At 38.5% G+C, this 16,189-nt stretch overlaps 1 protein-coding gene across 13 annotated transcripts in view; it reads right to left on the bottom strand.

Annotated features, from left to right (window-relative positions):
• Positions 1 to 16,189, bottom strand: part of MAGI2 (membrane associated guanylate kinase, WW and PDZ domain containing 2) — a 703,046-nt gene that overhangs the window by 217,569 nt on the left and 469,288 nt on the right. For all 13 annotated transcript variants that reach the window (XM_063396964.1, XM_063396963.1, XM_063396971.1 and 10 more), the window contains exon 6: positions 6,212 to 6,291. In XM_063396964.1, coding sequence (XP_063253034.1) covers positions 6,212 to 6,291 — 80 coding nt within the window. The remainder of the gene's footprint in view (positions 1 to 6,211; positions 6,292 to 16,189) is intronic.

Consider the following 16,189-nt stretch of genomic DNA (forward strand, 5'->3'; position numbering starts at 1 on the left):
ATAGAATTAAAAGTCATGTACGTTGATTTCTGCCTATGATTAAATAAGGTGCATATTTCAGAAGGAATTTCAACCTTTTGTTCTTTACTGGCATCAAAGCCTTGATCTTTGCATAATGTTGTGGTGTGAGTTCTTTTCTGTGTGAAAAGACAGGACCATTCCTTTCAATGGTCCTTGTAGGAGTATTTCAGGCCACTTCTATTCTCACACCACACATTTGCATTTTAGTGGCAAAAACCAGCCTTGTGCTGTCAATGAGAATTTTGCTGCTTGCTTCAGTGGTGACTGGAATCCAATTCATTGCTCATTAAAGATGTGAATTGCTAAAACTCTGGTCCTGTTTCTCCCAATGACTTTACAAAATCTCTCTCCCTCCCCTTCTAAATTTCATTACACATTCTAGCTGAAAACCACTTAAGCTTAACCATTTAACTTGGCAGCAAAATGAAAGAGAGATGCCCTCAGAAACTGGATGTGAGTTGCTTCAGCAGCTCCAGCAGGAACTTAAGCTACCATAGCCATTCTGTGGTGGTCATGTAGCCTTGGACCTCACCTTTCAGCAGCAGTGTAGTTTAAAGTATATTATCATTTTAGCTCCAGTATGCTGGCTTTGTTTTGGGGTATGTCATTGGTGAATGTGTTTATTTTATTCTGAAATTAAATGATAATCTGAAAAAGTCTTACAAAATAACATTGAACCTTTATTGCTGTGAGAAAATGCATTATTCACTGTATCTTACACCACTGATGAACACACTGTGCTCCTTACAGGTGGCATTTGCTATAAATATTATAATACTTTATGCATAAAGGGCCATTAGCAAAAATAATATCTCTGTGAACCTTTCAGGCTGTGAATCTCAGTGCACTTTACAAGCAAATAAGCTTCACAGGCACATGAAAGGTGTGTTTACATGACCCTCTTTCATAAAAGGCAGAAATTTGAAGTGATTTATTTTCATATCATCATGAAACAATTAGAATGAAAGCCTGTGGTTTTCCTCATGAGAGACCATGGGACAAGCCAGTAGCTTCCTCAACCTGCATTTAGCAACCTCCTCAGATTTAAGTGGAAGTGTTATTATGGGTTGCCAATGGCTTCAAAGACAGGGATCCTTGCAGGCTGTGTGCTGTGAGAGCAGCAGCTGTGGATGCCTCTGGGTCCCTGACACATCCCCATTTAAATGCACTGGTGAGCAGTGGGAGCAGTGACTGCAAGGGAGCCACGTGCTCTAAATAGATTAATGCTAAATAATCAAGAAAAATAGATTTTTTTTTCTCTACTTTTACTCCATCTTGTCCTTGCAATTAGCAACTCTATTTAAGATTAGTGTTAGCACTCTACAGGGATTTGTATGGCTGAGACTGTGAGAAACTGTAATGGTTTTGAAGGCAAAGTAATACTTAGTAGTCCATTAAAGCTTAAAGGATTTATCTCTTACACTGATAAGTGTCCTCCAAGAAAGCATCACTGTATGCAAGGCCTCTCCCACGGAGACACCAGAAAGTTGCCCGGGGCACAGACAGCCAAGGTATGCACATGTGGACAGATATTTTGTCTTGAAACTTATACAAGGATGGAGAATTACTCTAATAGGCTGTGTCACTGAACCAGGTTATCCAGAGAAGTGTCTTCTGAACTTCTCCCAGGAAGAAAATCTAATGAGGTGACCCTTTTCTTATTTTTATTACTGTTATTGTGAGTTTGGCATGGAAGGGTGTTTGGGTCAGTGAATGCCCAGATGGTGTTGCCAGCATGAAATGCCCTTCCAAAGGTCATAACAGTTCAAGATATTTTGTTATGGTTTAATTTACTCAAAATTGAAAATGCAAGCTGAGAAAACCATTTTCAATATGTCAAATAATGACAGAAAAAACCACGCTGTGATCAATATTATTACAAGTAATGCCAGCTCCATTACAAAACTGATTAAATAATATTTAAAATGGGGTTAATAATCTGCAAAAGGGAGTTCTAAGTAAAAACAATGAAATAAAAACTATTTGTAGGAAAGTATTTATCCTCTACAAGTTGCAAGCATCAGAAAACACAAACAGTATCCATATAAGAGAAAAGTTTGCTACATGGCTTCCAGTGAGAACTATGTGTAAGGGAATCAAGAAGCCATGCTTTGCCCATAAAAGCAGCAGGCCTATACCCAAATGCATCTATAAAACAAAACCATGAAAGGTTGGTACTTTTTACTGCAGCACAGTAAGGAATCAGGTAAGCAATGACAAATTCTGCAGAAGAGCTGTGTGGGGCAGTGAGAGCACCAAAGGCACTGCTTGTGACTGCAGGAATGGGGAGCACATCCCAACAAAACGGGGTGGGTGGGGTTCAGTTCAACAAGAAGGCAAGGAAATGCAGCAGTCTGTCTGTCTGCACAGGGGCTCACACAGGTCAATCAGGGGTCTGTGCCCCTAAGTGCCAAAGCAGAGCTGACATTCCCAGTCAATGAAGCATAAAGACAACTCAGCTCACCCTACATAAATATCCATATTTTGCAGTCAAGTTGGTGGGTGTAGAAGAGATGGAAAGAGATGACGGATGAATGCTAGGTGAAATCAAAGTTTTATTTATAGTTGTAGGCCTACTTGTATTTGAAAACTACGGGAGAGAAGAAAGGAGGTTGACATAAAAAGAAAGAGAGGGATAAGAGTGACTATGGCTTGAGATGGATTAGTAATGAAATTAGTGAAATTTTTAGAGGAAGTAAATGAAACTTGACATATCTGATCCCAGGAAATTTCGAGAGCTGTTAAATCTGAAAATTAGAATAAACTGTTGATTTTTCTGCAGAATAAAAGTTCCCTAAAATAAATCAAAGAATTTGAAAAATTTAATTGCTACATTTCTTAATGAAAAGTGAACTTTCTAAAACCTATGATACTTCATGTCACTACAGCTGAGCTGCCTTTCAGTATTAAACTACATTTCTTATTGCCTTATGGGACTTGTCATTCTTTTCCATATTCTCTCATGAAGAACAGAATCAGAAGACCCTTCATACCCATAATCATGCAAAGCCTGGGAATCTGCTATGTTACACGACTTTACAGGAAATTTAGCAATGAGAGAATCTAGCTCACAGATGCAAAGGGGGCAGAACTTCTCTAGTACTCTACACATAATAATTGTTTGACCAATTTTGATGTGAAAAAATAATTTAGAAGTAGTATTTAAATTCAGAAAGTCAAAAATATTTAATTTATATTTTCAACAGGGAAAACACAGTTATTTCTATTAAGGTCAAGATTTTCTGGAGGAAATCAGAAATGTGTAAAAAATTGCAGCTGTTATTGTAGAACTGCCAATAGAGATTCTATTCAAGATTTCTACTTATTGCTATTATGAAACTCAGATTGGCACCGTAAAAACAGAGAATAAGAAGCAGTTCTTGCTTCAAAGTCCTCCTATCTAAGTAGGTCTGACAGAGCACAAGTCAAAGTAATTTGCTGAAACTCACACAGAAGTTCCACGACATAGAGACAGAAATAAAGATCAGCACTTAAAATCTCCTGACCTACAAAGGGATTTAGAGCAGTAGGTGTCATTAAAGAAAAACAGAAAGAACCCACAGCATGCAGGTGAAGAAAGCCTGACTTGGTAGAGCTTGTCAATCTCTTGGCAAAAGCATGTGAGAATTTTTCAAGAGGAGGGATGTGCTGGAAGGCTGATTCAGATTTTGTGAAAGGAAATGAGCAAGCACTGGCATTTGCAGCTACAGCAGCCAGAGATAATGAAGAAATCGTATTTGTCAAAGGAATATTGAAGAGCAGAAAGTGGAAGAGAGGAACTGCCTGGAGCAGAGGGGGCCTTCAATATCAGCAGCCCAGAACATCAGGACTCTGATATCGTACTCTGCTTGGACATTGTCTGGTGTGGAAACTGTGTGCTGTGGCAGAATGAAGAAGGAGGATTTGGCAGGATTTGCACTGAAAGGAGAACACCAAAGTTGGGTTATTCACAATGAAAACCTGATAGCAGAATCTGGTAGATGATAAAGACATCATAATGTATCTCAGAGAATCAATACAAGTTTCAGATGTGACAAATGAATGTCACTGAAAAGCAAGAGTTATGCTTGTAGTGATAAAGCATCAAGGTAAGTATCATTTCCTATCTAAACACTGATGTCTTTCTACAATTTTCTATCTCTGAGTAACATATGCCAGAATAAATCACAAAGTGTAGCAGGAAAGATGCTTGGCATAAAAAATCTACCAAGCCATAGCTGAAATTAATTCTTGAAGTTAGATTAAATTTAAACAAAAAATTCAAATCCCTCTGTGCTATAGCAAAGTCCCTTGTGATGGACCTCCATGGCAAGGTACAGTCATTTTAGGGCATATAAGTGATTTTGAAAAACTTTTTCCTCTGCAGGTATTGGTTTAAAAAAAAAAAAAAAAAAAAAAGACGAATGACAATTTTGCAAAACAGAAGAACCTCAGAAAAGAGAGGATGTTGGAAGAACAATCACTGTAAGAATAGAAAATCTCTCCCTAAAGTCTTTTATGCATCACTCCAAGTACTTTGCATTAATGAGCTGAGCAACCTTAAAAGAACAACATGACCCAGCATACTACAGTAATTCAGTAATCCAGTAGTCAAATAACTATAAAATAATGCTTTTTCTTCAATGCACTGATATTCTTTTAATTTTTTTCAGATACTTAGGTATTTTTTTTAATATCTCAGTGCTGTTCTGATCGCAGTATACAACAGTTAACTGAAATAGAAAAAAAAACCAAAACAATGCATATGTACTCCAAGTAACTCTGTCCAATGTTACTCCACAGATATCGGTGAAATTTTTTTCCTGCTTTTTCTATTAATATTTTCTAAGGAGCAGGCTGAGATATAGGTTCACACAAGTAATGTGAGAGATTTAGAAAGCAAAGCTCCTGTGCCCTTGTTTTGTTTCAGTATCAGACCTCTATTGTAACACTGTAGAATTCAGTCTGGGAGCTCACGTTGTCTGTGCTAGAATAAGCATCACAAAATCATTCAGACATGTAATTTCTGATGTCAGAAGAGAACGTCAGAATTGCTGCTGAAATAAGGAAGTGCATTTTGGAATATAGCAATCTAGCAAAAGAAAGCCATTTATAAAAAAAATCCAACCCAGAAATATTTTTTTACCAAACAACTGACCCTGCAATTCATATAGCCAGGACTCCACAGTGACCTCTTAATCAGCGCTGAGTTTCCTTTCTTTTAATAGTATTTACGTTAACCAAGTGAATGTATTTTGGAAAATTTAAAATAAATCAGATGCAGTGGATGAAAACTTATGAATACATTTAAAATATTTAAAAATGCTTTGAATTAACGCACACAGCATACATGCATTTAATGCTCTGTATCTCACAACAATAAAATAAGTAGCAGATTTTGGCAATCATAACAACTGACTAATCAAGCTGACATGGAAGTATAAAGCAATGGAAAAAAAACCTTATCAGAAACAGATCGATTACAACACATTCTTGCCTTGACTTTATTAAATGATTTTGATTACTGATAAACTTTACCAGAGAAAAATTAGAAATTATACTGATATGATTTGTATTATTTCAAATCTCTGAATCTGTCAGTATAATCTCTCCTGCACAGCAGCTACAGCTCCTTTAAGCATCCTCAGCAGTATGTATGCTTTTAAATTTTAAAACATTAGCAATGTAGTACCCCCCGAATCCAGCCTTGAACTCTGACAGACACTGATCTCTTTTCTCCCTCCCACACCCTGTTTTATCAGCCACTATTTTGTTTAAATTGGCTACTAAATAGCATAGCACTGTACCTTTAAATACAAATCAAACAATATTCATATTCCCACGGTGCTGCTAGTTTCCCTTATGCATTGAATCGCCTGTAGATTAAAAGCTCAGAATCTGAAAAGGATTCTGTTCTGCAGACCAAAGTTCTCTGTAGGAGATGAGGGAGAGGGTCAGTCCCGGAGTCACACACACAACAGGCAGAAAACACACTTGTGATCCTCAGCTTTGGATAGCATCAGAAAGGGGAATAAAAAGCAGAAACACATGGCACACTGAGAACTGGTATCACTTCGGGCTTCTAACCAAAGCAGCAATTAAACACCTTTCATCATTCCCCCCAAATGCCTGATTTTTATAAGAACTGAAAGACACACACACACACAAAGGAAAATCCCCTCTGAGCAGCAAGGAAAACTTAATCACCTACCATTTTCTTTGCACTCTTCTGGAGGTTTAGCCTTTTTCGCAAGTCGTGGATCCAGCCATGATGTTGTCTTTGTGTTATGGCTGAAAAGGAAAGAGATCACTCTGAGCAGACACATACTGAAAGGAATCAAGTTTATTCCTTAAGAAAAAAGGGTTAGTCCAACAAAATTGCAATCGATACACTTAATTTGCTTACTGGTTCTAAGTAGCCCTGAAGGAGGTGTAAGAGTAATTGTGCAAGGCAGTTGTAAATTTGGCAACCTCAGCTCCCTGTCCTCAAAGCAGCTATTTTTATTAAAATCAACTAGAATGTTGCCAAGTTAACCTCATTGAAAATGCAGAACTCATCCAGAGCAAAAGGAATTTATTACAAATACAGTGTTCTCCCGTTGATCGAGTGCAGGCGACAGGATTCTGTACCATTCTCACAGTTTCGGATAGAATTATTTTCATCTTAAACCTGTTCTTTTCATAAATACAGGTATGTTATTTCTCTCCAGCAGCAGTGACAAGGCAGAGCAAAAGTGATGCAAATTACAGCATGCTCCTGCAAAGTCTACATTTCCGGACAGGGTGATTAATGATACTTTGTTTAACAAACCTTTATCTCTCCATATATAATCCTTCTATAGAGATAAAATAGATATGCACAAGCAGAATGAATCATGTGGCTCCTTTCTACACTCAGAATAGATCTTTGAGAAATCAGCCACCAAAGAGCATTGAACTGGCACAAATTGTTTTCTGGGAGATTATTTTGCTAAATGAATTGATACGTAGCACAGCTAATGAGACTTAAAGCCAGATCCTTTCAATGTATACCTTACCCATAAGCAATTAAATTTGGAGCCAAATATTGCAAATATATTAAAAAAGACTATAAACCAGAAAATGATGTGATCATTACTCCTTGATTTTTTGAGATGCCTTTTCTACAATACCATCATTCAGAGACACTTCTAACCCATGTTTTATTTATCTGCTACGTCCTAGAGGAAGCTCATTCCATACAATACTGAATTATTTAGTTTTTTATTAATCTGCTGTGTCATTTTAAAGTGTGCTTACGACTTCTCTTATAAACATTGGTATAAGGTGTACAAAAACAGGGGACCTGCCAAAAAAAATGGATTAGGATGCAATTGTTTGTTAGTTACTGATACAGTCCATGTGATCCCAACACCACTGGTTTCCCTAGGGAAAAATGAATAAATAGAACCAATTCCTTCTCCCACCTTGTCTTCCATGGCAGATAAATTTCCCTCTGCCTCTATTTCTCCCTCTCTCTCAAAACAGTGAGACAGTGCCTACTTCTCAGCATAACTGTCACCATGTTAAAGCTTACTGCACATTTTGAATGGGAAAGAAGGTAGACCAGAGTCATGTATGGATAAAATGGCAACTAAAACGAAAATTGAGGTGTTTATTTTTTCTTAAAAACATTACCTAGTCTAGAACACCATGTATGACAGGTCAAGGTGATAAACTCTTCCCTTTGAGAGCTGAGCTATATTTGCAGAGGATGAAGAATGATGAGCCAAAGGTAAGGTGAATTGAAATTATGCTAGCAGCCTGTGCTTGATTGCAAGTGTAACTAAGACACTCTCTCAGAAGCTCTGGCTGCCTGTGGTCTCCTGTAGGTGCATTTTAATGCTGCAGTCACAGCCCAACCACAGCTTGTGCAGACATACTTGAGCTAGCTTTAAATTAACTGGGGGAGATGCTCCAACAGTGTCAGTGCTGCAGGAGGGAGCTCAGCGTGGGCTCATCACCCCAGCATCCATGCCCTGAGCTCCTTGGGTGCATCCAGCAGCACATGCTGAGCTCCATGCCACAAAGGATATCCTGTGAGCAGTGCCAGGGCTCAGAGAGAGCTTGGGCATACCTGTGGGAGCTGCAGTTGCATCTCTGGAGTGTGGGCATGTCTGGGCAACAGCCACTCTCTCCCAGCTTTAATTCTGAATTATTTTAGGGACCCCCCACTGACTGCAGGGACTAAATTAGAATCGCAGATAGTTTCCTATGGCTTTAAAAGAGCCATATATAACTACTACTAGCAGTGTTTGCTGTGGTATAGAGCAAATCTCAAAGCATTTTACAAAGGAAATAAAAATAACCAGCCCTGTTTTAAAGGCAAGAAAATGGTCACAGAGTCATGAAATCACTGTCCAGAGCCACCAAACAAGCCAGTGACAGCAGCAGTACTAAAAGCCAGCTCTGTTGCAAGTCAACTGGCCAATGTCCACCCATCAGACTAGGCCAATTCACCAGCCCTGAAAATACCCCTACAATATTTTTAGAAAGAGTTTTCAAGTATCTGCAAAGTATCCACTAAACTGAAAACAAGCCCAATCCAATATCAATACATTTAAAAATGTAAATTAGTTGAATGACAACCTTCAAGGCTTCTGTTGAAACTGAGAAGAGCAAGCAGTTACCGTTCCCTTTAGCATAAATGTGGCTTCCACAAACCCAGCAGGACTGATGTCCCAGTTCTGTGCAAGACGGTCATATTAAACAAATTCATAAAAAACCTAAAAAATCAACAGCTCTTCCAACAGAAGAGTGATCCTGCAGTGTGCAGTGAAATTTCACAGAATGGAGATGATATTTCATTTAGATCAGCACTTACAGCACTCAATCTCCTCTTCTAGGTGATATCTGTCAAATCTGTTCATCTACTTAGTAAAAGCAAAACTCATCCACAAGAACTGTTATCTATAACAAATAATTGCAGGAGCAAAGAACCTTTTGAAATCCATCCCTCTTCTCCTTGCCTGTATCTGTGCCTTTTCTCTTGCCCTGCCTCTCCACAATCCATACTAAACATACAATGCATTGGGACTAAACAACTCTTGCAATGGGACTTTAAAGGCTCCTAGACAAGTGCTTTAGTGGGTAAAAAATCCTTTCCTGCTCTGAAGGCAGGACTTAAAAGAAGGCAGAACCAACCCCACTTGACTTCTAACACTTCCACAATTCCATCAGTGTTCTCTTATGCTCTCCCTAGTGCTGTTTGCTTGGATCATCTTAGCAAACAGGTACACGACACACACAGACTCCTTCAAGGAGGACAGGCATGGCTACTGTCACATGGCTCTCAGTAAGAGGAAATGAATAGCCCTGGAGTACAGCATCGTGGTTTTTATGGATATCTACTTCTGTCCTGCACAGGAGGTTTACCTGGCAGGGTGTTCGTCCAGTCTCCCTTGTGTCAGCTATTCCCTCTTAAGCTCTGCAAAGGACTAGAATCTGTAAAAACTAGTGGGAAACAACCTTTATCCCCTAAATTGTTTTTAATATAATTTAAAGGAATCCTTGATGGGAAAGTTTCAGCTATGGGAGAGGAGACAGAAGGAACAGGAAACTGATCAAATTAACACTAATGGCAAAAGTAACATTAACACATACCTGCTGCATAGGCTGTGCAGACTGAGTTTTTAAGCACTAAAAACCTCGTAGGGGGCATAACCTGCCTACCTTCCCATTAGGTCTAATCATGTGTATCCATTTGGGAAGTCTTACAGACAGACCAGAGGGAAAAGGGGCTGGGGATTTACAGATTACTTATGAATGAACTGCAGATCAATTGCAGCAGCAGTTGGAGAATAAATGCTCAAACAGGCTTTTGGAGTTGTCAGTGACAGAATGAGAGTGAAGTGATGGGAAAAAAGCATCCTATGAGAAATACAGCTGTGGCTCCAGCAATATTTTACACTGACCAATGCTTCATTACTTGGCAATAACTAATACCTTATCACTAAAAACATGCCTAGAAAGCCCATCTTTACCTAATTTCAATTATTTTGCTTACTAGTTAGGACTACTGAGATAAGAACTGGCAAATCAACAATGCATGTCTTAGAATCTCTCTAAAAATCAAAAGTAAAATGCTAATCTTTGGAACCTTGAAAGCAAAGTTTCCTTAACAAAGGATCTCTTTTTTCTTACTTGAAGTGGGTGGAGCATGGAAAGAGCATAACCTTTTAAAATTCATCCAAATTTGTTACCTACGCACAAAATAGAAACTGCATACAGGCCTGAAGTGTACTGCAGTTTGTTTTTTATTTAAGGTCATTCAGTAAAGCAGTGGAGCTTAATAGCTTAGCCAAAAGTCAAGAAAATAATTATTGCTGAACTAACTTAAATCCTCTCTCTTTGCCAAGTACTTGCACCTAGCAGAAAGAGTTTATTAAAATCAGAGTCATCTGGTATTAGTTGCACACAATTTTAAATATTTGTGGAAAAAATGTTCTTCAACTGGTTTCAACAGAGTGAAAGAAAGCACAGAATACTTCCCAGAAGCCTTGACTCAACCTCATGTTCTTCTCCAGATTTTCTTTGCAGCTCTGCTTTTAAGACTTCACAGAGACTGTTTGAATGCCTCTGTTCCCTATTAATAGCTCTGGAGCTGGGTACCAGGACCAGAGGCTTTCTGGGAATCCCACTGGATACTACTTGATATCTTTAGGAAGTAAAAAACACTAGGAGAATGGCTTTTCTTATTTAACAAAGTTTTATCTTTTTATTATAATTATTTTTTAGACAGTATATTATTTTACTTACGATTTGAATAGAATGGATTGGTGTTAACAATCAGTCTAAAACAATTTGACAGATAAAGTTTCTTGTACTAACAAAGCCTTCAGGCAATCTCTTGAAATGTTTTTGAAGGAAATATAGAAAGTACTTACAGACTGGAATAGCCTTAATATCCCTTAAAAGCACTGCAAACCTAGTCTAAATTGTGCATCCTGCAAGGTATGTAACTTGCATGTTATTGTGAAAAGCATTTCAAAATGGACATTTACCAGTGTGCTGTTTCAGTGTGTTTGGGGCAGCACATATGGGTTTGTTTGGGTTTTTATTGTGAATAATTAAATTTAAGCTGGTCCTCAACCTAATAGCTTGAGCAAAGGGGAGCATACAAGAAGAAAATCACAAACCACATTTGGAAGTTAGGGGGCCTGCTCTGTAACTTCAAAAAAGGGGGCCTTCTCCTAACTTCAAAAATGCTAACCCCTCCCTTCTTTTTCTTTATGCTGAAGAGATCTGCAGAGATGTCCAAGTGGCACAATAATGATCTTCAAGTGATTTGTGTGTGTGGAGGGGCACGGATAGGAAAACAGAGAATGAAGCCAGCAATTTTGCAATCCATGCATAGTGGGATGCTACCTAAACTTCTTGCACACATGTAGGAGCAGACACAAAAGGGAGCTGTCCTCTGGCAGTGGTTTGCACAGCAGCAGCTGTGACTGCCAGCTTGCCTTGCATTTCACAGTGTGCTCAGAGTTCATGGTCCTTAAGAGACCTGGGTTTGGGAGTTCCTCTCCCGTGAATCTTAGATGGCTTTGGGCAGTAGATAAGCACTTAAGCACTCAGCCCAGAGACAGCGGTGCTGCCTCTAGGCATTCACAGGAGCAGAAGATGCTTATGCAAGACTTTCTGGGGAATATATAAATACCTAAAGTCTCTTATGGTAATTTCTGCTGTTGAAGTAATTCTCTTTGACTGAGGCAGTTTAATGTCTGACAAAGAATGGGTTTCATCTCACGTGACTACAAAAATTACATAGCTAATTGTGTAGGGTTTGTCTCTCTTCAAGGGAGAGACACCTATACAGAATAATTTATCTTACCTATCATCCAGCAGAACCACCTAACCGTATGCTCTTAAGTGACATAATGCTGGTATGTCATCTCCCAAATGGCCTCTGGCTGTCACTCCAGAAGGGTCCTGGTTTTGACACGTTCTGTGTCAGATCTGTCACGATAATAGAGATGTCCTGGGCTGTTACTGTGCCTCTACAGTGGTGCTTTGGCTTAGATCAGGAGATCACTTTTCAAATGAATCCCTCTCTCAGTTATCTTTTTTTTTCACACTAAGCATTCTGCGAGCTTGTAAGCTTTTCACTTGAATTTAAACCAAAAGATGCACAGCAGGAGCTCACCTACTGCACTACATTCACAAGCATGCAGCCCATGGCACCCGAAAAGACCTGAAAGCTGTGGCTGCTGGGTCATCAGCACCAGGAATTTCCCTCTGCAGTCTTCTGATTTTGCTAATTTAGATATGGAAACGATTTAGATCAGAAGGAGCTCAGACTGGTTTTAACTCAAATCTGGTCTCATGGATGGAGTTCAGGGTCCAGAGGTTATAGAAAACTAAGTGCACTCCCAGGGATCAACTTTTTTTCAATTTCATCTGAAAGGAATCCAATGTGGGTACACTGAAATGTGAGCTAAATCACAGCGTGTGAAGACAACCAGAAGATTTCTTTCAAAAGTGTACTCCTGAAACAAATTACATACTACTGCAGACATAGTTTTGGCTATCTGGAGACATATTTACTGGTAGAAGCAGCTGTATTTTGGCAAATTAATTCTGCCCTTACACATGGACAGGATGAGTCAGCCTCTGGAGGAAATTTTCTCTCTCCATTGACCACAGAAGGAATCTTGGCAACTGGTTTATGTTAGATACCTAATGCTATATGGCAAGGCAGGTGAGCTGATTCTTCTAGTTCAGTAAATACAAAGGAGAAAAGTTATAACAACACTACAAATATCAGAGGAAATGTGCTGGAAGATTAATTCTGCAGAGCACAGCAGCAGAGACCTTTGGGGGAAAGACCAGAAATAAGAAAGTAAAGAAAGACAAGAGGAGTTAAGCTGGCAGTTTGACCTGGATGTCAGCACAGATGAAAACAGCAAGTGAGAGCAAGGGACAGCACACCACTAGTACAGACTGATAATGTCTTTATAACATCAATAGACAAGAGGAAAAAAAAAAAAAAAGAATTCAGCATTCCACAAATTCTTTCCTGTTCTACATCTTCATGTCCCCAATTAACTTGTCATAAAGCAAGGAGGTGGTCTCAGGAGAAAAGATCCCTCTCAGTTTCTTCCAGCTGCCTGTCCTATTGTATGTCATGTTGAACTCCAAAGTGCATTAGAAATCTGATTTTTTATGCTGACCAAAGCTGATGGACCCCATCCAACAAATAAACAAAGCAAATGAATTACAATTATAGTGATATTCACAAGACCCTGATGGATCAAAATTGTCTACACAATGTATCATACTAATACAAGATGTCTTATTTCTCAAAGAAAAATCCCATAAGAAGTGAATATTATAACAGTATGTGGGGAAAAACCAACAAAGACCCCCAAAAATACCCACCAAAAAAAAACCCCAACAAACCCCAATACAAAACAAACACACCCACCCCCCCAAGTCCTTAATCCTAATTGCTACATAATTCAAGTAGCAGAAATATCCAGACAACCAAAACATTTCAGTATTATGGACTGATACTCCAATGATGTAACATAATCACAGAAGTGCCAAACTAACTTTAAAAAGTTCCTGTAGTTAGAGGGTTATGCTGTAGGTAGAAGGGCATGCTTCTACCCAGTACTTTTAGAATCTTCTAGTACAAAATATAATAATGGTGTATTCAGGCTTAACTAAAATATCCTGCTTTCTGATGGTGGACTGGTAGAGCAATCAGGAACAACTAAATATATCATGATTCTTCAGGTAAACAAGACGTTGAGATAAATGTTATTTCTGAAGTCAAAAAACTTTTCTGCCTTAAAAACTACTAGGAATAAAAACTGATCCCACTGAAGTCCATAGCAATATTCTTGTAGCTGTACCCTTCAGATATCACCTGAAATTGCACCAGCTATATTAAAAACCTTAATGGTTGTTTTTTACAGTGAAAAGGGGAGTCCTTGGCAAAGGACTATTTTATAGCTGTTTTTTAGTCTTTTATGGTACATTTATGAAGAAAAAAATCTTTAACAACTAGAAAAGATACTGCAACAGGTCCAAAATCAATGCTGACTAATCTGTTTTAAGAAGTAGGTGTTGAAGTAGTCAGAGACCAAATGTCTGCAAGATGTACTGGAAGGTGTTTTGTTAAACCTTATGTGGCCACATTCTCCTAAAATTCATCAGCACAAGTGAAAAAAGATAATCCTTTAAAGATGTTCTATGGTGGTTTGCATTTATTCTAGACATTTCTCCACTAAGAAAACAATTATTGTAGTATAAGCAAAGGAAACCATACATACTTTTGAAGAGTATAGAGACAAATAGCTTTGGTTTCATGTCCTACTGTCCCTGCAGCCCTTTCAGAGTTCTGCTGCCTATGCATGGAGAGAAGGCTGGAGACAGACAGAAAACCAATTCTGCCTTCTATAAAAAAGTATTAAAATGTGTAGCCAACTGTACAGGACAGTTTATGATGTAATAATGTATGGGTTGGAGCTGGATAGTTGGGTGAGGGCCACATTTCAGGCTGACTGCACATGATAGCACATACACCTAGAATCTGGGTCCTTTTTTATTCTCTTCAGCATTGCACTGGACCAACACAGCAAACACTGATTGCTTGGGATCTAACACAACCAGCATCTGCTGACTTTGTGAGGACAACACAAACTTGGGTCTCTAGTATGTGGTTTGGCAAGGCAAGGCCTGAAGGCTATGGAGAATCACAGCCTTTCCTTAGCCCTGGGAGAGGAAAAAGCTAAAAATCAGTAATGACTATGATTTATTTAAGCATGCCAAAATATACCACACTTATCAGCCATATTTAAAGCAGGAAAGAAGGAGCAAAATGAGGGGTTTTTGATGGCATTCCAATTTATATACAGTCTGTTAATTATTGCATGTTCTCATTAGCATATGTTCCCAGTGAAACCAAATGTAAGAGATGGAGTCCTATTTGTGTAGTGTGCGCCTGTATTTGAAAATTCAGATTCATATGTAAGGGAGGCTGGAAACAGCCCAAGAAATGTACTTAAGTAGCTCTTCCTGAAAAACACTGGTAAGTATTACGTTGCAAGAAGAGATGATCAAAATCTCTTGTTCTGTCTGTGAATGCTAAAATAGATAAACATAAGGTCATGCACCTATGTCAAAAAAGGAACGAAAGGAAGAAACAGACCAAGACATGCTCTAAAATACAACCATCCTCTAAATCATTCAGTGAATCTGGTAGATGATATTTTTTTGTTGTCTTTGTAGTCCTTGAGGCAGAAGAAATTCCTTCCACTGTGCTTTACAAAATGTTAACTGAACCATTAATGATTAACAAATAAATAATCCTGTCTATAGACAATTATCTTTCCCCTTATGAAATCACTTCCTCCCTCACTGTAAATGTGCCACACTGTTCTGCTGGCAGTTTTGGTAAGTGAGATCACATCTGAATTTTAGAGGTTATTTTGAGGTGAATGAGTGAAAATGCTGTCATGAAATCTAAGACGTTTGGGTATACCTGTGACAACCTGGAACTTGGGATCGTTTGCTGCTGGAAGGCTTTAGTGTTTAAAGGCACAATTCACATGAGCCTCAAATAAAGCAATAAAAGAAGCTGCCTAGCGTGACTTTTTTCCTACTCATTGTGATGTACACTTTAAAAATGTTTGTTTTTCATCCATTATTTAATAATCTAGTACAATCTTTACTACTGTTCAGGGAGATGTTGTTAGACAAATAGGTTTTTGTTGTCTTTTTATCTTTCCGTTTTTTTGTGAAAGCAAATGGAGTCTCTTCATGCCATTAACCAAAGTGACTTGTAAACAAAGAGGCAATTTAACAGCATCCCCACAGCATTACATTCCCACTTAACCCTGCAAAGACTGCAATGCGAAAACTCAAATGATCAGAGAGTTGTTCCTTTTCCTAGGATTCTAGTAAATAATGTAATCTTTTTACAGACGTGTAATTGCACTTTTTTGCAAGTACATTGTTCAAGAATATAATCACAAAAGCAAGAAGCCCTTACAACAGCCCTTCTATTCAGTCTGCACCTCTGATTGATTTATTTGCTTTACATAACATTCAGCTAGTGGAAGTGAATGATGAGCATTGTCAGAACTGCAGTGTAAACCAGAGCATTTCCAGGATAGGAAGTATGCTGTAACATCAAAGGAATTTGAGGAGTGCAATGGCTGCTCTG

This window comes from Prinia subflava, chromosome 4 (assembly GCF_021018805.1).
Source record: "Prinia subflava isolate CZ2003 ecotype Zambia chromosome 4, Cam_Psub_1.2, whole genome shotgun sequence".
In the NCBI taxonomy this organism is placed as follows: Eukaryota; Metazoa; Chordata; class Aves; order Passeriformes; family Cisticolidae; genus Prinia; species Prinia subflava.